We start from the raw sequence: 22559 nt of genomic DNA, 5'->3' as shown, positions 1-22559 counted from the left end.
ACAATAAAAAGAATTTGGCTTCTGCAGGGGAACAGATTTATGCTTAATCTCTTGCCCTCTCTCTCCTGCCTCAAAAACAGAAATTCCTAAGACACTTTCCTTGATTCCACTTCTACAGCATATTCACTGAGTAGAGGGAGGCACCATCCAGGTGCTTCTGCTGCTCTCTGCATCCTCTGGCCAGGGCAGGAGTGTGAAATGGGTGCTGAGCTGGCCAAGGTGAAAGGCAGGGGCCATATACTCCTGTGCTTTTTTCCCTCTTGTTGCTTGCATAACTGCAGCCAACCCAGCACAAGGGCAGAGAGGCTTTCCTGGAGTTGCAGTTCAGCTACCAACTGGTCCTGCACACACTCCTACCCCTCCAGGTTTAGCAGAGGACAGGGGCTGCTGGTCTGACAGCGGCACATGCCTTAACCTCCATCCGTCCCTGCAGGAGGTGCTGGAAAACAATTGCACGGCTCCAGCCTGGGACTCCCCCTGCATTTGGGAAAATGCAGCCTGCCTTCCCTTCCCCCATCATGCTAGTCCCATGCTCCTGGCTTCCTGGACTGGCACTTCAAAAGCATAAGTTGTGCCCAGAGGGCTGGCTGGGCCTGGGACTATCCCTGGCGCCCCAAGGAGTTGGGTCTTACGCATATGTGCTGCTTGCCAGCTCACAGTGCCCACTAAATACCTCTTCCCAGCAAGATGCTGGAAGGGCTGGATGGGCACTTTGTGCTTCTAGCTGGGACTCTGAGCAGCCTTGCTTTGGGGAGCACACATGCTCTGAGACACCGGCCAGCCCATCCCTCAAGGCTGGATGATTTGTTTAGCCAAGCGAACCTTGGCCAACTGCTCCCCAGGCTCCATAAATTGCCTCTCAGCCCTTCTCTTGCCTCCCTGGGAGGGGATAAGTTGTGAAGGAAAGGGGGGAAGTCTCCGTGTAAGCCCAATTGCAGCATTGGGCAAACCGACCGCGGGGGACTCCTAGCAGGCCTCTGCAGCTCACAGAGCCAAACGGGGCCCAGATCACTGCCCACTGCAGATGCAGTAATGTCCCTGCCCAAAAAATTCAATGCCTACTACTTTATCTTTTCCCTTTCCAGTATTTCCAGTGAATGAACAGTCTAATTAAAGTCATTCCTTAAGCGCTAAATGGAGCCTGGACCATGTTACAAATAGCAGCGGGTTCCAGACGGGTTTCTATTAATCTAATGCACTTGCTTTATTAACAACAGGAGTGTGTTCAAAGGTTTTATAGAAGTCTAAGGCTTTATTAATTCAACTTGATTAAACTAGATTTCAATTTTACATTTTCTGGTGATTTCCTTTTACTAATTATTCACTTGCAGACCATTTACAAAATGCTTATGTTAGAAAATCTGCTCTAATTAAATAAAAGGAAAACATTTCTGTTTATTAGCATCCTTCTAGCTTTGTATGTGGGAATACTGTCAGCTCTGGCTCCCTTCTGACTCCAGGTTGTGTACTGTTTCAGGACAGAATGTGTGTATTCGTGCAATAATAATATTATGCAAAACTGCTGAGGAGGGATCTTAGAAGAGGAGGTCTCTACCACCTGAAAGCAGAAAGCGCCTTTTTCACTTGTTTTAAACACAGGGCCTATGACACGCTGCATGTCACAACGCTAAAGCAGTATAGCAGCACGCTGGGTTTTTACTGATGAAAGCTGGGGGGTTGCTGAGAGCCTTGTCAACGCATTTAGGTTATTTTTGACTCAAATATTCAGCTGAAAAGGCGGGATATTGATCCTGCTCCACAGAGGGGCAGTTCTGCAGAGGGAAAGTTAGGCAAAGAGCAGTGCTGGAGACAGTCGTCCTCCCCTTTCCAGGGCAGCACCCCGTGTAAGGAAGGGCAGCATTTTGCCTGTCCCCCTCACACCAAAGCCGGTTACAAGCCGCTGGGGCAGAACCGGGGCTGGAAATCACCTCAGTGGTCCCAGCACCACAAACCGTGCCCGGGCTGGGGCACGCCGCGGGGGTCTCCCCTCACAGCGCCCGGCTTGGAGGAGATGTCAGGCACCCAGCTAAGGAGCCCGGTCCCCGTTCGTGTCTCCGTACCGCCACTTTGGCACAAAACCGCGAGTTTTGTGCCTGAAGGAGGACACGGATCCCCTCCAGCCTCGCCTCGCCGCGGCGGGAAGCGGGCGGTACCTCAGGCTCCTCAGGGTCCGGCTTGTGGCGCCGCTCTGCTGCCGGCCGCTCCGCGGGACCTCGCCGCCAGTTCTCTCCCCCCCAACCCCGACTCATGGCGAACGAAGACGGCTGGGACGAGCTCCCGACAGGGCTGGGAGCCGTGACCGGCCGGGGAGCACCGCGGGCGGGCTGTGGGGACGGGAAGCTCCCGGCTCTCCTCCTCTCCCCGTTCCCTGAGGGTCGCCCGCCGGGAACTCTCCCGGGCTCGCCCGGCCCCCGCGAGAGGGCGCTGGCGGCGCCGCTTCCCGGGAAGGCTGAAGTTTGAAAAAAAAAAAAAAGAAAAAAGAAAGAAAAGTGCCCGTTGCTGGCGGTGCCTCACGGAGCAATGGCGGCGGGGACCCCGCAGGTGAGCGCCGCGGAGGGGCGGCTCGGAGGGGAGCCGGCGTGGCCAGGCTCGCCTGAGGGGATGGGGATCCTCCTCCGGGGTGCTCGCCCCGTGGGGTTGGGGGTCCTTGTGGGGGTCCCCCCTCTGCTTTTTGGGGGTCTCCTCCGTCCCCCCGCTGGAAAATCCCGGCTTTGAGCTCCGCTTGGAGCCCCTTGCCCGCTGGGCAGGGTAGGGGGGCAGCGGGGTTTGCCGCCCTCGCGCCCCCTCTGGGGAGGGAGGGAAGAAGGGTGGGTGGGAGCCCCTATAAATGTCCCTCAGATTTGTCCCTAAAAATGGTCGCCTCAGAAAAACGGGGTTCAGGTAAAGCCGGTGCCTGCTCTGAACAGCGGGGCCCCTCTTGGAGGTGAAGGGGTGTGTGTGAGGAGGGTGCAGCGAGGCTCCCCGCTGGGTAGGGCATTAATTTTTGGGGTCAGCCCCATGCAACAGGGGAGATGCTAGCCTGCTGGAGGTATTTCAAGCCTAATCTGTGTGAGAAGCAATGGCACAAAGCTTTCGGTGCCATTGCTACAGGCCCGATGAGGGGCTCCCCATCGTGCAGCTGGCCTGGGCTCTTTGCTTAGGAAACCTTGCCTGTCTTGGGGTTGGAAAGGGGACTGGCTCCAGGTGGGATTCCAGCTGCCTTTTTCTAAACCTAGCAGTGGCCTTTTCTCATAAAAAGTGAACGTAGTTCACATGAAGTTGCCCAACATGGCCCTTGTTGCTGCAGCATGAAGTTGCAGTGAAAAAGGGGATTTAAAACATCCCGGCGAATGCGTGTGGGCTGCAGCAGAGACGGCCTCATGACCGCTAGCTCATTAAATCAAACCATAAATCAGTTTTTGTGTCACCCGTGCAGCTCTAAAGGCTGGCTCACCCTGCGCTTTGTGCAGGTGAAGCTTGTTGCCAGGCTGGGTGTAGCAGCCCCAGGGATGGGATCTTTCTGGGCTGCAATCCGGAGGACCGAGTGTAATTTTGGTCCTGCTGCAATCTTTGCTAGTTAGGAAGCAATCTAGATGCTTCAGTAAGGCATGAGACTAGCTGAAGTCCTGGGTGAGTTCTGGCAGCCCTGCTAAAAGTACCAAAAGCAAGTTAATTTAAGCTAGCTTGGGTATTTCTGTGAGCACTGTAAATGTGTTTCTGGATTGTGCTGGAGACATACCCTAAAGGGCTGCGACCTTCTCTGGGAACCCAAGAACAGCTGCAGCCTGGGCTGAGGCAGTATCCTGACACCCCACTGACATTCCTGACTCAGAATGCAAAATGCATCAACCCGAATGCAAATTTGGATCTCTCGTGCTCCTCAGTACTAGAATATTTTGTGTTCCTGGTGCAAACAACGCCTTTGTCATGGCACTCCCTGATCTACAGAAGGGAAGAAGGATCCAGTAAAACAGACCATGTTTATATCCTAAATATATTTAGAAAATGAGCATGGTGCATTAACTGGTATTCAGGCTCACTTTTGGCAGAGTGATGTGGAGGAAGATTGACCTGACAACTGCTCAGACTGTACCTGTTCTCTGAATCAATACCTGGGTCTCTGCATTCAGTACCATTTGTCAGCATTAATCTCACACCACTCATTCATTCATTCAATTGCTCTGGGCAGATGGAATGGGTGGATTGCTTACCTCTGTTTGCATAGTTTGGATATAAAATAAATCTGCATGCTTTTTCTGATTATTAGATGAAACTTATACCCAACAAACTCTTTTTAGTTACTCGTTACAGAATGGATAAAGAGCTTTCTGATTTTCCGACTTAGAGCTGGTAGAGGTTGCCTGTGACTCAGGAACTCCATGATTCAAGTTCTTCCTCACAAAACCTTGGATGTTTTTCAAAGCTCTGGCTTAGTTCCTGGCTTTACTAATTGGGCGAGAACTTCCTGGAATCAGGATGTTAATCTGAACCTTTTTGTTTTGTTACCAATCTGAACAATTCCTATTTTGGCTATCATGCATCTCTTGCAGACCCAACTTGGTTTTAGGCCAACTTTAAAATAGATTTTTTTTTCCTTTTTATTTTTTAATTATTTTGCTGTTAGGCTGAAGTCATACTGAAAACTGATCAAGGATGTTTGTTTGGATCTTCAAGCTGCACAATAAAATATACAAATAGTGTGATTGAATAATTGTGTATCTGTGTGCGGGTGGCGTAGGGTTTGGATGTATAGCACGCTCTTAAAGCATAGTAATGTACCCAAATAATACAAAACCAGTGTGGTTTATTTTTGGAAATGTGGTCAACCAGTTAAAGAATGTGAAAGCGAGTCAGGATTCAAATTCTGTCTTTAGTCGCTGACGTGCTGTGTGATCCCAAGCTGGTTAGTGGAGCAGAGTTTGGCTGCGCAGCTGTGTCTTTTAAATTTAAGTGGGGAACATGATGAGTAGTTAATGCTAGCCTATTAATACGTTAATTGCTTTTAATGCCATAAAGCCATTTCTCCTGTTGAAGAGACAAGCATAACTTCCTGTTTGGGTCTGTTTCCTGAGGTGTTAGGCAGCATCCTTGTGGATAAAGCTTTCCCAGCTCCTGTTTTGAGTTCAGTGCTTTTGTGGTCGGTGAGATATGCAGGTGCTGCTACTGCCTGTACTGTGTGTGTTCAGTCTGTCAACAGAGCACTGCCGTCCAGAGCTGTTGGTGAGGCATATTGAGCCAGAAGAAGGAGCATTGAAAATGGTATAAAACAAAGCCCTGAGCAAACCTAAATGCTGCTGCTAATGCAACTCAGAATAATCAAAAGTTTAATGTGGTCTTACTGCCTGTAAACCACAGGCGGAACAAAGCTTGAGACAACAGGCTGGTTACCTTTTCAGAAACAGCTGCAAGTTAAGCTTATTCTTTTGCTTGTTCATTTGTAGAAACTCTTGCAAGGGTTACATTTTTCTTCTTTGGGTAGCAGCTCAAAGTTAATGCATGGTCGTGACATTCCTAAAAATCTTTAACAGGTTGTTTGTTAGATGTCTTTGGAAAGTCAAGTCAACATCAAGGCATATGCAGATAAAAATCTGTATCCACTACATCGTACTAGTAAAAGTTAATCAAGACAAGAGCAAATACTGGCTGGGCTTTGATACTGGAAGAACAAATATTTGTGTAGCCATTAAATAACAAGAAGAAAAGTAAGATTTTGTCTCCACTGTGGTTTAAAACTAAATTATGTCATAGTAAGATCAAAGTTGCCTTCTGTCCTCTGGAATTTAAATCTAGGTGTGGTCATCTTGAAATCTCTGTGAAAAGGTTGGCTTCAGAATTTGTGTGAACCATTTGCTGAATGAAATGAAGAGGTAGAATCTTATGAGGGTATTGTTATATCATAAAAAAAAGATTGAACTGTGTTATCTCTGAAATCCCCTTTCTCAATGCTGCTTGATTGCAGGGCAGCTGTCTCTTGCAGCTAGGCAATGGTGTAAACTTAATGGATCCAAGCTTCCAGCAAAAACTGGAGGGTGAGAAGGAACTACTTCGCCGTGCTATACAAAAAGAACTGAAGATTAAAGAGGGAGCAGAGAACCTTCGTAAAGCGACAACAGACAGAAAGAATCTTGTTCATATAGAGCATGTGCTGAAATCTTCTAACCGGAAATTAGAGCAACTTCATTGGGAACTTCAGGAGCTTAATGCAAGGATTGTCATAACAGACAAAGAGGAGAATAAGACAGGTATGCCATGAGTCACGATTGACAGGAAAATTTTGTAGTGCTTCAGTGCTAGTTTAATTACATTTTCTGTTGAGGACTTGCAAGCAGTGGGAATGTTACCTGCTGGTATTCAGCCAATTAAATAATCTGTGCAGTAAAATGTTGGGCATGGGGCAATCAAGGTGAAAGGAGGCAAATGAGAGATCACTGTGGGGAGAAGACCATCTGAGAACGCTGCGCATGGACAATGTTCAGGAGCTGGCTGTAGATGGAATTGAAGAGATTTGAGTAGAGTTTCTGGGCAGTTGAACGTCCAAGTAGTTTATGGGATGAATAAGTATAAAAGTAGTAGAATCCTTGTTAGGAGCAGTTCACTGATAAATTAAGAAATGCTTATGAGCTTGAGCTTCATTTGAAACAATTTTGCAGTCAGTTTTCTAGGCAAGACCTTGCTACATGTTGTTTTATAGCCTAACCTTCTTTTTTAGAATCATCCAGTGAAATAAAACAAGAAAGATTAATGATACTGATGATGTTTTATGTACAGATGGGTCTTTATCTCCAGACCCTTGTCTCTGGGAAAGAAACCCAAACCCCATGGCAAGGAAGGTTGAAGCTCTGAAAAAGCAACTACACGTTGAAATGAAAGTCAAGCAAGGAGCTGAGAATATGATCCAAATGTATTCAAGTGCAACATCCAAGGTAAGCAGGAATAAACCATTTGGGAACATGGATTCTTGGAACAAAATCTGTATTTAAAGTCAATACACAAACCCTCTCTGGTAGGTAGTATGTGAAAGAAATTAATTTGCAAAGCTTGCTTGACTGAACCCTAGCTCTGCATTTTTGTCCTCAGCATAGTGACAGCATGTCACAATGCTGCACAGGACAACTAATCATATGATAGTAACATTTTGTAATGAGTCTAATGTGCAGATTTTAGGAGTTTAGCAAAAATTTAAAAGGAATTGGATGGACTGTGTTTCATTTGTCAAGAAATTAAGCTAATCTATAATTACTGGATGGCAGCACAAGGCTTTTCTGGAAGGGCAGTTTATTCTACTTTGGCCGATGATGTAGTTGCCTGTGCCTTTTTGTTAATCATCTGATGATGATCACTATGAGAGGGGAGTTACTACAGCAGCCAGGCTGGCATAGTCTGGCGGTTTTTATCCTGTTGGCAATTTCTACATGGTGAACATGGTCCCTTCCAATCCAAACCATTCTCTGATTCTTGAATGTTGCTTAGTGATACTGATGATGGAGCTGGGAATCATATTGTTTTACCTTAGCCACCTAAACCCTTCTGCAATCTCAGGGGAAAGTTCTAGCTACCTACAGAGTAGCTTCTGTTATCATTGACAAACAAATGAATACGCCTTTGGAAACAGCTACTTTTTCCTACCCACTACAGGCTCTACTTGCATTCTTTGGTCTAGATGCTTAACTTGGCTAACGCCAGTGTTCACAGTGACTCTAGAGGCAGATCTGAGCTGGAGAAAAATATCTTACAGGAAGTAACGAGATAGAAGTGCTATCTCTAGAAAATCTTTTCCAAGCTTGGGAAGGTAGTGAGGACAGTATAAATAGGTACATTCAATCAGTGACTTGAGAAAATAAAGTTAAAAAAAGCATTGGTGTTGTTCACTGACTTGGTGTAATGTTTTGATACTACTAGTTAGTTTAGGATGGTTTCGTATTCATCTCACTTACTGAGCTTGACATAATGATATTTAAAATTCAAAGGATAATTAAAAAAAAATCCAAGCTTATTATGAAGCTTAATTCAGTAAGACCAGCACTGTAGAGGGTTGTGCTATTTTGATTTATTCAAAACCTTTGCTCACAAAATACTGCAAGCACAGCTTATCAGTCAGCCACAAGTTTCAGTGACTGCAAGGTTTGGTATTAACTTGCATAACTACAAGGCAGACCCTGTTTTGTAGCAACTCATCTTCTCTTTATCCTTTGGTGTCATAGTCCATCAAAGACTCCTTGACCTGTCCTTTCCCTCTAAAAATGGGGATAATGATCTTGAAGTCTTTGATCCTCAGCAGTGTCTCCTTTACATAACTGCTTATGTAAGCTATTTCAGGATCATTTATGACCCTTCTTGCGGGTGCCATCTCACCCTCTATGCTGAACACATCACCATTATCCATTTTTAATGAGCATGGTCCTTTCTCTGCACGTGCTTTCTCTTTGGCAGGAGCGTAAACTGCTGGCTACAGCTCAGCAGATGCTTCAAGACAGTAAGACAAAGATCGAAATAATCCGCATGCAAATTGTGAAGGTATCTCAGTCCGCAGGAGGGATGGAAGATGCAGTGGATCCAGCAGGTAGGGTGTTTTAAGCATGCAGCCCATAAAAGATGTGGCCAGAGCCCCAAGATCCAGAATAGTCAGTTTTCATTCTCATTGTATTTTATCTCCAAAATGGTCAGTGAGGCTGGGGACCACCATCAGTGCTGTGGAGCTGCGCATTGAGGAGCTGAGACATCATCTGCGCATTGAAGCTGCTGTAGCTGAGGGGGCAAAAAATGTGCTGAAGATCCTAGGAGGGAGTCGGGTACAGGATCGCAAGTTTTTAGCTGAGGTAAGCACTTGTTTATGCCTCAACATCAGTGATTTATCACAAATGAGCAGAAATGACCAGGGTTTATGAATCTGGGAAACTCCTGACTGTGAGGACAGACTGTTTGGTGTCACTTTTAATTCTAGGAATAATGTTCCTTGCTTTCGTGAAATTCCTTAGGAATGTTGGAAGTGATGCTGTTGGGGGGGTGGTCAGGATGTATAGGAAAATATTCCTTCTTATTCCTTTGTTAGTAAGATGTTATCAGGTCTTTTCTTGAGACCATCTCTGGTAGTTCATAAAGGAATAATAGTACCTGGACTGGTGCTGTTAATTGGGAAACTTCCGCCTGCTGTCTGTTCTACTTTGCATTGCTAGGCTCAAGGTCGTTTGCAAGAATCCTCTCAGAAGATTGATCTGCTGCGCTTGTCCTTGGAACATCAGCTTAGTGAACTTTCTCCTGATCACCCAAAACGAGCACTGATCAAGCAGGAACTGGTAAATACTTCTTCCCTGGGAGCTCAGCATGGCATTATCCAACCTACTTCAGTCATCAAACCTACAGCCCTTACAGGTACATAAATCCTGCATGGCATGCTTTTGTGGGGAGGATTAAAGAAAAAATCATTTCTTCTCGTTGTAACACCTTTTGTTTTACAAACATTTGATTTTCTATGAACTGTACTTACTTCTTCTAGGCCTGTAAAAGCTTTCTGATTATATGGATTTGTAGTCTATTAAATCTATTTAAACTATTAAATAGGTTGTTGGACTTTATAATCTTTTTAGGACCTTTCCAACTGAACTATTCTATTCTATGCTATTCTATACTGTTCTAACCTGGGGTACATCTAAGATATTAGTCCATTTCCTGAGAAATTCTTGGACTTCTGTGAGGACAGGTTGACTAGAATCACTTCTGGCTTTTATGGAATAACGTTTTTTACCCTCCTGAATTTATCTCTCAGGAACACTGGAAGTGAGACTGATGGGGTGTCAAGATCTATTGGAAAATGTTCCAGGACGTTCCCGAATGGCTGGTTCTTCTCCTGTCCCTGGCAGTCCAAGTGATTTGAAGTCCCTTACCCGAACAAGAGTTGGCCTGGGTATCCCTGGCCGTAGTGTTGCAGGAAAGTACCTGCGGAATGAAGACCTATGTAGTGAGTATAGGGTTCCTCATTTTGTAAGTGGCACTGGGGACTTGGGGGAATCTCATCTGGATACAGTGTTAGTCTGATATGAGTTTAATTACGAGAAACCTGGTTTCTTCAAAGATTAGAGAACAAAAAAAAACCAAACTATTCCTTATAGTTATCTCATGGAAATTATATTTGATGGGGATATTCACCTTCAGCATGAGAGACTGTCTTTAGTTTTATAGCAATATAAAAGATTATAATCCATGTTCTCTCCTTTGTCCAGATGAAGTCCTTGCTGTGCTCAAAGTGGACAATAAAGTGGTTGGCCAAACAAACTGGGGACCAGTTAATAACCAGGCGTGGGACCAGAGCTTTGTCATTGAGTTGGATCGGGTAAGGCTGCCTTAGATTTCCTGAGTTGTATTTGTTTTTCCATTTCACCTTACCTGGTTTGCTCATTTAGCTGCAATTCCATTTAATTCATCTCTGTATTGGCACTGTCCTCATGTCCTTTTATGTACCAGTTGTCTTAGTCTTCCCCCCTAAGGCAGTGCATCTCTGGCAGAGAATCAGCCTGAACAGCATCTGTTGTCCTTTTCTCAGTATCTGAGCAGTTTTATTTCATCTTACCAGCAAAGTGACTTTAATAAGCATTTCTAAAATGGAGAGCGAGGACAGCCACCTCCAAAAGGGTCTGTAGCTGGGAAGATCTGAAAACATCAGAGACAGCGGAGAAACAGAAGGATTAAAGAAGTTTCTTATTCATACTGTCTAGTTGACTGAATTTTACAGCAGAATGTGTGTGTGGCATGACCAGAGCATGGGGCAGTACGTAACTCTTCTGCTTTTTTCTCTCCTCCTCTCACCCCCACCCCCATTCTGCCCAGTCTCGTGAGCTAGAAATTGCAATCTATTGGAGAGACTGGAGAGAACTGTGTGCAGTGAAGTTTTTACGTTTGGATGATTTCCTTGATAACGAACGCCATGGGATGTGCCTCTTGCTTGAACCCCAAGGAATGCTTTTTGCAGAGGTATCAATGTCAGCTTTGTTTCTTTTTCAGAGAATTCTGTCTATGTAGGGTGCCTGCCCTGAAAGCAGTTGTTCAATTCAATATACAAGGAGCAGAAGGAGCAAAAATATAGAAGGGTAGAGTGACTCCTTTCGCATCAATATCACACAACAATAAGGAGCAATGTGATATAATAAGATGTACACGTGCCATAGCCTCGAGTGTCTTTTCAGCTACTCCTCCGTAATTATGTGTGTGCGCTGTGAAATCCGTTGTTTTTTTTTTTATTTGCTTTCATTATGAGTCATTGGTGACACTTTAATTAAACATATGGCTTAATGGTCAGGTTTGAATTACACAGACTGTAGAATCACAGATCCAAATTCCCTCTGGGTATACTTATTTTATCATCTTTCTGAGGCTAGTAATAAAGAATTTGAAGTACCATCAATGAAGAGATCATCCAGATAATCCCTTAAAAGCCGCAGTACTTTCTGCTGTGTGTTGTAATGAAAGATTCTGTGGGTTAACTTTCCAACAGTAGGGTCTTCATCTTATGTACCAAAATTTGTCCCCCCTCTTTTTTTTATTTTGTTCTATTTTTTCCCACCCTATGAATGGCTGTATTATAAACCATTTTTTTCCTGTAGCTTTATGAATGAAATACATTTTCTTTGGGATGTGAATTGGTCTTAATCTGGGGAGAGGGGTTCTGCGCTTCAGGTAGCAGAAGATTCCAACATCTAAAACCACAATTGAAATAACAGATGTTTAGAGGGTGAAGCTAGAATAACAAGGTCTGGAATCTTGTCTGTGGGAGTGACTCCTAACTTACCAACAACTTATGAATGGAGAATTTGATGACAGTGCACGTGTGCAAGTTTGTGTTCATAGTGTAAATAAAGCATCTTGACGAATCGCGTTTACTTCTCTGACAGGTGATGTTCTGTAATCCTGTCATTGAGAGAAAGCCAAAACTGCAACGACAGAAACGTATTTTCCCCAAACAGAAAGGTAAGCTGCCAGAGAACTGACTGTTTACTATCTAGGGTGTGTGGGTGAGGGCAGGGGTTTGCACAACTAGTCTTGCATGCTCTTCTAATTAAATTTGTGAGGCACATTACAATGCTTGCTAATTATTGTGTGTGTGTGTTTTGTGTAGGCTTTATTAGAATGTGAAAGTTTGGTTGCAAAAAGTGTAGCCAGCCTGGCTGCAGCATGATGTGTGATGCTGTGATCTTGTTGTAGTGTTTATCTTCACAGTTACCAGCGTTAGGAAGATGTAATTACTAGCTATTTAACAGATTTCTTAGCAAGATCTAGGACTCAGGCTGTACTAATTTACCCAGCAATGTCGTTACTGATGAAAGAACAGGTATTGGAAGAAAAACTCTGAATTATACAAGATTGTAGCATGAACAGGCTATTGATTGTCTGTCAAGCTAGAGTTGGCATCTCAGTTTAAGGACTGGAATGACTTGCATACTTTTTTTTGCCTGCATTTTTTTTCCTGTGAAGCTGAATAAGGTAAGATTTTACATACAGAGGACTGTTAGTGAGAATAAATTAGATTTTATGTTTGTGTTCTTTAGAAGGTGGTAAAAAATAATGAAAAAATACCGAATGTTTTACTGTTTTAAAGATATTTTCAGAAGCTTTCTGTTAACAGGCTGAATGATTAAAATGCAGTGTAGAAACAGAAGAAAATCTGGCTTAAAATAAGATCAATTTTTAATATCTTATGCAGCTTCTACTTGGGGATTGTTATGATACTATATGGATCTGAACTTGGGTGAAATAGATCTTTTTCATCATCGTTAAACTTTATTCCCTGGAAGAAAGTTCATTCTCTGTAGGGTGGACTACATTTTTTGAGTAAGCCCACAGGTGTTTGGGTAAAAATGGTAGTTTAACAAGGGTTTGTAATTCATGCATTGTAATCTCACTGGTGTTTTGACTATGACTCCTCCAGGGAAAGAATTTCTCCGAGCTCCTCAAATGAACATGAATGTTGCTGCATGGGGTCGCCTGATGATGAGCTTCCTCCCTCCGTGTAGTTCAATGAGCACTCTGAGTCCCCCACTTCACGATCCCATTCATACAGACTTCTCTCCAGTTCCCACACAAAATCACGCTGACTCAATAACCAAGCTGAGTAGGTAAGTTGTGTGCTGAGTATTGCTGGATAGTAGTCTGGAGTAAGCATAAAATACACCTTAAAATTCTGTTGCGTCTTACTAAGGTGGAGGAAGATATTGATAAGAAAATTATGTCTGTGAAATTTAATTCAGGATCTTAAGAAAAGACAATGCTGCCAGAAACAATGTGGTTTTGGTACATTGTTCAATACCCTGTGGTTACCTCTGATTTATTGTTAGCAGCTGGACCAATTTTCAAAATTACTGTCCTAACAAGCGGTGTGTTCCAGAGCCAGGGGATCTTCAGTAGCTTTCTTTTCCTCTGCAGTAAGAACTGTGGGCAGAAAAGTGGTCATAAGTAAACACCATAATGCAGAAAAAAAAATAAAGCAGATTTTCAAATGTTATTTTATATACACAGAAAGATGTACTGGTTCTGCACTGTAAAGGAAAGAAAATTCCACTCATTAAATATCTTCACTGGTACAGTAACTAAACTCTTTACAAAGTCACAGTACAATTGTTTGGTAAAAAATGTACTCTTCTTTCAAGAGGTTACATATAAACCCCAACCACTAGCATAATGTAACACTCAGAAGTTATATAATTAGGCTTTTAAATATTCTTTAAAAAAAAAAAGATCTAAATTTTCTAAAATTGTTGGAATTAGTCGTTAGAGAATTAGTCATTCTCTAGAAGAAACTATTCCCACTGATTCACAAGACCTAGAAAAGAAAAAAACCAGTCAACTACTAGTCAAGGGTTGGTTTAAATTCTTGATCACAGTCACTTATTTCTATGTTAAATTAATGTAGCATTAATTTTATAGCATCAGAGAAATGCTGAAATGTGAGTCTAACCATTAACAATTTAAGATACTTCACAGACTTGCTGTGTGAATCGAACAGTCTCTTGTCTAGTATATTGGACAGAGCTAAACTTTGCTTACATAGTAAAGGTGATACATTTGTGTCTGTGTCTACTGGTCTGATCTAAACGGTTCTCCTTCAATTGTATCTTACCAATGCAGTGACTTTCCTGTGACTAAGCTTACCTATGATGATGAAGCACCACCCAAGCCTCCACGCCTTTTTCTAATGGCCAACTCCAAAGAATCAACACCATCTCCTGCAGATTCTCCGGTAATGGTTACCAGAGAAATTAGTTGTACTTCAGGCAGGTGCCTCCTTGTTAGCTGGCTGGTCTCCAAGGGTTGAGAGTCCAGTAAGCTGTTTTGGCACGGTGTCTTTATGAAAGTGTTGCAGCTCTTTTTTAATTATAGGTTGCTTTTCATGGAGAAACAGAGTGGGAGGTAGGTCAGCATTGAGAGTTCAGGACAGGAGTACAAAACAGATGACTCAACAGAAAAAGTAGGGACAAAGGGTCAGCAGGCTTTTAGGACCGGATAAAGTTATTTGTGATTAAAGAAAATGGGCAAAACTAAGAGCTCTCCTTTCCTGAGAGGAAGGAGCAGGATGATTGTACAGGATGGTGCTAACAACTTGTGTTCTACCACATCCAACCCTTCTTGGTTGGTTTTGGCAATAGAGGAGACTGTGTTCTCTGATCACTGTGGTTCTTTTGGGGACATGAAATGCCTTTATCCTAGAAAGAGATTTTTTTCCCTAAACTTTTTAAAGCCTTTATTTTTAAAGGAGTTCATCCTATCCAAGAAATATTTTACAAGGGAATTGTTTTGTGTGGCCACAAACAACTTGTTTTCATGCTGCTTCCCTCTAAGCAGAGGCGATGACCAACTGCAAGCACATGTCATGCTGGATCATTACACTGGAGGAAATTTGGATGTGGGTGCTCACATCTGATTTGGTGATTCCAGAGGATAACATACTGCAACTTTCTCTCTGTTCCTAGTGTCTGAAAAGGCTGCATGTTGAGAAGTGTTGCAGCTCTGCTTTAACAGAATTTCCAATCCAGGCATCTCCAAGGTAACTGTGGACAGCATGGGCTGTCTCGGGTCACAGATTAAAGAAGAACTGGGCTGAAATACTTGAGCACACAGGCCAAAATTCTGCTTAAAATATTCTTTGGTTTCTCAGGAGCAGATTCTTAGCGCCAAGTGTGGACAATACCATGAAAAGTCTGCTCTGAACTTTACATGTCCACAGGCAGTGTGATAGCTGACTTCAGTAGAAGTTAAAGTCACTTAACTGTCTTCCAGTGCTTCCTTATGTATGAAATTTTCTGATAAAGTGCATTTAGACATGTCTAAGTAGAATTTTAAGAGAGAAATTTCAGAAACACTTTTGGCATCCCTAGAGCTTATAGTCTGTGGCAGTTTCATATACAACTTGCCTATAAAAAAGGTAAACAATAAGAAATACACCAAAAACAAGGCAAGTTGAAAAAATACTATTGATGAACAAATACTGTATGAAAAAGCACAAATAAAATCTATCTAAGCTGATCTTTCAGTTCAGATCTTAGAATATTTTCATAACTTCAGCAGCACTTTTGTGTGGTTGCATCTTCAAAACTCTAGAGTCAGGATGCAGTCAGATGCTACCTACCTTCTCTCTGAGAAGGCTGAGGAGGGAGTTGACTGCTTCATGGGTGCCTACTGAGACCTTCATTTCACTCACTGGTGGAGTACAGAACATCTGCTGCCTTTTAAAGGTGTTCCTGGACTAAGCCTTTAGGGGAAGGGGTGGTGTGTTTTTTTTTTTTTTTTAATTCTTTCCAAGCATTTCTTCAGTCTGAGTTTCCTTGGTAACACCTTGTAGCGGATATAATGTTCTATAGAATCTCTTTATTTGGTTATGTTGTGTTTTTCCCAGCAACATCTTATGTCTCTTGTCTCTTCTTGTTTCATTTCCAATTCCTGTTTGAGAACTTCTATTCTTATTAAGCCTTTGTCCTAGTGACACGTGATATATATGTTCATGTCTGATTATCACAATTGCTGTTGAGTCTACTGAAAGGAACGTAGGCAAAATTGAATTTTACTCTCCCAAGAATGGGGATGCAGGCAACTAATCCCGTTATGGGAAACAAGCCTTGGAGAGACAGAATTGTTGCTCCTGTTGCCAGTACAGATGGAAGGCAGAGTACTAGCACTGGGAGCAGTTTTCTTGCCTTACAGTTAGTCACCTGCTCCTTTCTTCAGGGGCAGAACAGCAGCAGCAGGCCTAATTTTCAGGATTCGAGCCTAGGCAAGAAGTAGCTGATGCAGCTGTTCACTTCCCCTTTTGCTGTACAGAGCTGCTTCCCCTAACACAGAAACATGCTCCTTTGTTGTCTTTCTTTAACTTTTGGGTATTGTCTCAGCAATTCTTCTTTGTTTCTCTGTAGAAAAAAGGCAGTTCAGCTTGAGGATTTTCGCTGCATCGCCATGCTGGGACGTGGACACTTTGGGAAGGTAGTGTAGAAGTGCTTGCTCTGTGGAGGGCAGTAGGAATGTGATTGTGAAGATGGGTCTCTGCTTTGGAGTCTCAAATTTTGCAGTACAGAAGATACTTGTTGCACTGCAGATATACAAAACAAACCCAACCCAAATGCACAAACCACTTGTACTCCTGTTAGCAGCCAAAACTCCCGAAGATTTGTGGCTTCAAAGCCTGGAGAAAACCCTCCGTGGAGTGCCAAATCATTTCACAGAGCACATCGTTACCATTCTTTTTGTTATCACTGTGATCACTAGTGGAACAGCTTCATTCCCGTAAGTGTGTGCATAGTTGCTTGCTGTTAGAGCACTGATTTGTTTTTAAAGCACTGGACCAGTTGTGGTAGTACTGCTTCTGAGAAGAACGTAACTTACAGTGACATCATTCTGGGCTGTTGCAGCACAGAGTAGGAAAATGTGCTCCATTTTTGGAATTACTTGAGCTTGATTTTGAGAATGACTGTGTGGAGTTGATGGAAATAGTTTTTGTCAGTGGGAGTCAAAGTAATCCAACAGGATTGTCTTTCAGGTACTCTTGGCCCAATACAAGGCAACCGGGAAGCTGTATGCTATCAAAGCCTTGAAGAAAAAAGATATTATTAGGAGAGATGAAATTGATAGGTGAGCTTTGTTTAGAGATGGTACTATTGTCACAGCTACTTTATCACACCTGTAATGAACCATTAGTAGGTATGATGTATACCACTCTTGGTGCTGTTAAGGTTAAGAGTGACCTTAGGGATGGGATAACTAAAAATAAGGAATAAAGAAACTTAGAACAGCACTGCTTTCTAGCTTCTGGTGCAATGATACATACCTGAAGAGCAATCTAAAATTCAAGGTTTGGAAGTATTAAAGATAAATATTGTATTAGCCTAGAAATTAACATTTCTTTTACTTAAGATGTAAAGATTTTATTTTTCATTCTGTCTTTTTCAAAACAGGCTTTTCTGCCAAGTTTTAACACTGACATTTTAATTCTTTAAATCCTGGCAGCTTGAACTGTGAGAAGAGAATATTTGAGGTGGTCAATTCTTCTGATCATCCATTCCTTGTGAACATGTTTGCATGTTTCCAGACACCTCATCATGCTTGTTTTGTGATGGAATATACTCCAGGTGGTGATCTTATGATGCGCATACATGAAGATGTTTTTCCAGAGCATATGGCACGGTGAGTTAGAATTAGTCTAGTTTCCAGGCACTGTAAACGCTTGTCTTGGTTCTTATATATCTTTCCTGACAACTGTATCTCTTTTTTAGGTTTTATACAGCGTGTGTAGTCCTGGGGCTCCAATTCCTGCATGAGAAGAAAATTGTTTATAGGTAATGCAGTAAAAATAAACTATAAAATAGTTCAGTAACTTGAAATTTATTTTTCATGTAGCAACATGTTTGGAGCTAACTGTCTTGCTGGGGTTTCTAATCTTTCTGTCTCTATTTTCACCATCTCTTGTTGCTGTCAGCATGTTCATTGTGCTTACAGTAAAGAAAGTCATCTAAGAGCTATTCATCTGACATGTTGTAGGTGATTCATCCTCTGACATGTCAATATGCTCTGGGGGCACCTGTAACTCACTGTTTTCTTTTTTACTTGGACAGTTGAATAATTTGTCATGCTATTGTGGGATGCTCTTTTCCAGAAAAATAAGCCCCACCCAGCTCTAAGCTGCTTTGTGAGCCTTTCATTAAGAGGAAAATGTTAACAAATTGAGGAGAATCTTCCAAATAATACATTATTATTGTTTAAGCCAAATGTAGACTTTATTCAATGTAGATTTTTATTCTCTTTATAATATCTAGTTTCTGCCTCTTGCGAAAAAGGGTGCTGGCAATCCTTAGACTTCATCCAACATTTTCTCACCCCAACCTCCCCTCTTTCTCCCTGCCCCACCCCCCACCCTGCAGGGACCTGAAATTGGATAATCTGCTTTTAGATGCTGAAGGATTTGTGAAGATTGCAGATTTCGGATTGTGTAAGGAAGGTGAGTGGCTTTGGTGAAGCCGATATTGAACCATCAGAACAAACTTTAGGGTCTGAGCTTTGGTGAGGTGTTCACATATACAAGTACAGAGATGGGTGTATAAAACCTGCATTCATCTCCATTAAAAAAAAAAAAAAAGTTTCATCTGTCTGACCATGATAAACTTGGAAAGAGTACTTTGCTCTTCTCTCTTCAGGAAAATTATGAGGGACTTTATAATGCACTTTGCTCAAAGGAGCCACGATACAGGATTCTACAAGCTATGTACTTAAGGAAATGAGCAGTGGAATCTGCAGGAATGTTCCTGGGTTGCGTTGTTTATTAAAGCTTTGTCTGTATATATCTTATTCAGAATTGTTAGGGACTTGAAGTATCAGTACTTTGTCATTGGCATTTACAAGCATTGATGAGAGCCCTTGCACAGTTAACATCAAATTATCAGGTGATAATCTATAGCTTTCAGGAGGTGAGACTTCGTGTGATCTATTTAGAAGTGTGTGCTGGATTTTACAGAAGTATTCTTGTCCTACAGGAATAGGTTTTGGAGACCGCACAAACACCTTCTGTGGTACTCCTGAATTTCTGGCTCCAGAAGTCCTGACAGACATCTCATACACTCGGGCAGTAGACTGGTGGGGATTGGGTGTTCTCATTTATGAAATGCTTGTTGGTGAGGTAAGACCACCTATCTCTAAGAATCTCACCAAGCAGTCTTGGGGAGAGTAGTACCTGATCACCTGAGATTAAATTTTGGTGAAATTATCCAACTATTTATAAATTATTGTTTAATAGCATAGTAGTGTGTGTGTGTATATATATATATATTTGTTGTTCATAGTGCTTGCCAAAAAGTAATTAATCTGTACAACTCATCCCTTTTTATTAGCAAGGAACAGGTGCTATGTGCGTTAAATAAACAAAAATGTTACAATTGCAGTCACCATTTCCTGGAGATGATGAAGAAGAAGTCTTTGATAGTATTGTAAATGATGAAGTCCGCTATCCACGATTCCTTTCATCTGAAGCACTTTCTATAATCCGTAAGGTAATGGCTCGAGGGGCGTCTGGGGGTCTGAGGAATTTGTTTTTACTCTAAGTGGATCCAGAGGGACTCTGTTAGGCGCTGATAGTGTCTGTGTGCGTGTAATCTATAGCTGCCTACACAGACTAAGGAAACATTTAAAAATTACGCATACTGTTCCTTTTCTTTACATAAATGCTATCCTTTTGTCTAAGGATGACTAAGCAGGCTTCTTACTGAAGTCTGTTGCTGCTAACTCTGAAATGGAGAAATGTTGATTCAAGGGCAGGAATGTCAGAGTCATTCAGTGAAGATGGCTTGAATCAGTTTTTGAGTGTGACTCAGTAGTTACAGGTGCACAGTTCAGATGAGATGCTACATGCAGTTTATGGTGGGTATCTCACTGATGGTGGCGAGTTGTTTACAAGGAGCTATTCCTGGGCTATTATTAGCAGTTATGACCTTGCTGCAAAGTGAGAATGAGAAGATACTGAGGGGTCGGTCCAGCTCTTTGTTTTTCTCTCGGGAATTTCTGTTCATCTTTTTGTTCCAGTTGTTTAATTTTGAACTGATCTTTCCTGCAGCTTCTTCGGAAATGTCCAGAACGTAGACTGGGAGCAGGGGAAAGAGATGCAGAAGAGATTAAAATTCAGGCCTTTTTTAAGGTAGGAACTCACTGTGTCCCTCCCCTTCAGCTCTTGTGTTTGAGATGAGAGTGGTTTGCTTTCTGCTGGCATTGGGGCAAATTTCCATTAGTTACCCGTGACATCTTAGTGGCAGCTTCTGTTGCACCTCATTGCTCTGTTCAGGTATACATGTTTCAATTCATGTTGGAAATGACACCTCCCAAGTGTGTTTTCTGGGACCTGTAAGTTTTCAGGTCAGCTTGTTATTTCTGATTGTGCTGTTTCTATCTACAAATAGATCTTCCTTTTGAGCCATCAACAAATACCCCTTCATATATCAAGCTGCAGCAGTAGAAGATGCTGTCTAGTGATGACAGTTACTGCCAGTCAATTTGATGGCACCTGCATTTGCAGAATATACAAGAGCCGAGGAGAAATTGGGGTTAAAGACATGTTTGCTTTGGGTCAGTGGCATATGTCTGTTCTAGGCAAATGTGTTAGCATTTCTCCTTGCTGTTACCCATCTGCCAGAAGTTACTTATAGCACACAGCTGGCTCTACAATAGAGTAAGCAAAGAACTTTGATGTCAGCAGAAATTGTGGGGAAGTCCACAGATAAACCTTGGCCACAGCAGCACTTTAGTTTTATCCCTCTAAATATAGCTTGAGTTGTAGCTTTGTTCCTTGATGTTCTAAAGAGCAGCCTTAGGCTGTATAGGATCTCTGTACTACCTGGCCTGCACCAGCAATGCTGTTTGCTTTAGCATGTTTTTTTTTCCTTCCTCTTACTTTCATGTTTCATAAATAATCTTAATGTCGATCTAGCCTGTTCACTTCCCTCTCTTACAGGAAATTGATTGGGAAGCTTTGTACGCCAGGACTCTGAAGCCCCCTTTTGTGCCCACTTTAAGAGATCCGACTGACATTAGCAACTTTGATGAAGAGTTTACATCGCAAAAGCCAATTGTGACTCCTCCGGAGGAGGTTGCTTTCCTAACCAATAAGGAGCAGGCTGTCTTCAAGGACTTTGACTTTGTCTCCAAACACCTTTTAGATGTTTGATTCTCATGCTGTAAGAAACTTGAACAAATTGTTAGCATCTCAAGAGGGTGTAGAGAGGACTTGGCATGGGCAACAGAAAAGGCAACAGACTTCATAGCACTGGTAGTACTGAAGTGCCTTGCAAGCTGAGTTACTCTGCTGTGTTTTTTTCAGCCTTGTTTTCTGGAGGGATACTGGATGTGAATTACCCTTAAGGAGTAGTTCATTTTTGACTGGATGTGTCTTCCACTGGCATTGATTATGTATGGAAATGTGGAATTTAAGCTGAACTTAATTTAATGAAACCAAGTCACCTCTGCATCCCAGGTTGCTCTTTAGAAAGAGCCTCACTAAGTAGCACAGATTTTTAAAGTTGCATAATACCAGGCAGGATGGCCACTTCTCACCTGTTTTTTAGAATAGATATGTAGCATTCCTTCTTTGTAATGATTTTATGCCCATTCCTACTCATAAGTATGTATGCCAAAGAAGGAATGGATTTTAACACAACCAAGATAATGATGTGTGAGTTTGGTAATGATCCAAGTGATACATCTTAAGGTAAAAGAATCTCTTTATAATTCTTTCAGGATGTGAAATCTTAGCTATTGCTTTTAATAATATAAAGAAGCCACAGCTTTGCACATGCTGTTTTTTTGAAAATAAAGATACTTTTCCTCATAATGAATTTTCAGCTTTTCATCTCCTTGGTGTTAGCTGAATGTTTCAGATCAGAGCTAACCATATTAAGCTCAACAGGCACAATTTTATTTTTCTCTGTAAATGTCACATCCAACTAATTGCAGTTAAGTTGTCTTTCTCAATTTTTTTTATATGTATATCCAGTATTTTTGGGGGATAGCTAAATATTGGTAGAGTTAATATTGGACAATCAGGAAGTTAAGCTGATTTAATTTGCCTAGCAACATACTTCGTAATTACATTTGGTTAGATAGATTTTCTTCTCTCAAATTCATAATGTTAGCTTGATGGGCAAAAAAGGGAAGCATATCTAGAAGGGAAGCATCCCACTGAAGACAAATAGGGACACACAGCTATTTTCTTTCAGTTCATCTTTAACAGAGGTAGACAGAAGTTGAATTAATATAACTGTGCTATTTCTGGGGATAAGGCTGGGGTGCAGCTAAGGAGTTGTCCTTTTTAAATTAAGACTGGTCTGAGTGCTTCAGAATTCAGAGAGGTTTAAGATCTTCAGTAAGAGCGTATGTTTATGCTAAACAAATACTTCACGCTGAACCTCAATTTCCTATTTTCAGAGCTGAGTATAACTGCTGCTTAACGTTCCAGTGTACAAAACATACTTTCAGCCTCCTGCTCTGCCTTACGGCGTAATGGACCATTTAAAGTAGGATATACATCTTCCTCTCCCTTGTTTGAATAGTAATGGTTGGCTTGGTTTTGGCTC

At 42.1% G+C, this 22559-nt stretch overlaps 1 protein-coding gene across 1 annotated transcript; it reads left to right on the top strand.

Annotated features, from left to right (window-relative positions):
• The first annotated feature begins 2445 nt into the window (after positions 1–2445).
• On the top strand, positions 2446–21815 carry PKN3 (protein kinase N3). Its single transcript, XM_084299246.1, has 22 exons — positions 2446–2541; positions 5939–6221; positions 6748–6902; positions 8410–8539; positions 8644–8795; positions 9153–9348; positions 9743–9934; positions 10197–10306; positions 10801–10944; positions 11862–11937; positions 12896–13082; positions 14092–14203; positions 14934–15007; positions 16371–16437; positions 16991–17082; positions 17458–17634; positions 17724–17786; positions 18369–18445; positions 18978–19120; positions 19383–19490; positions 20051–20131; positions 20942–21815. Exons 1-22 carry the CDS (start codon positions 2521–2523, stop codon positions 21152–21154), a joined length of 2853 nt encoding a protein of 950 aa, XP_084155372.1. The 5' UTR covers positions 2446–2520; the 3' UTR covers positions 21155–21815.
• Positions 21816–22559: the final 744 nt, after the last annotated feature.

This window comes from Netta rufina (assembly GCF_964035555.1).
Source record: "Netta rufina genome assembly, chromosome: 20".
In the NCBI taxonomy this organism is placed as follows: domain Eukaryota; kingdom Metazoa; phylum Chordata; class Aves; order Anseriformes; family Anatidae; genus Netta; species Netta rufina.
Note: the sequence above shows the minus strand (reverse complement) of the source record. Positions and strands in the feature narration are given on the sequence as shown.

Excerpts from the sequence above, each read along its gene's own strand:
- PKN3 (XM_084299246.1), top strand. The coding sequence starts at position 2,521 with ATGGCGGCGGGGACCCCGCAG. Across the intron at positions 11,938-12,895 it reads TATTTTCCCCAAACAGAAAG|GGAAAGAATTTCTCCGAGCT; the intron begins GTAAGCTGCCAG and ends TGACTCCTCCAG. Across the intron at positions 18,446-18,977 it reads TTTCGGATTGTGTAAGGAAG|GAATAGGTTTTGGAGACCGC; the intron begins GTGAGTGGCTTT and ends CTTGTCCTACAG.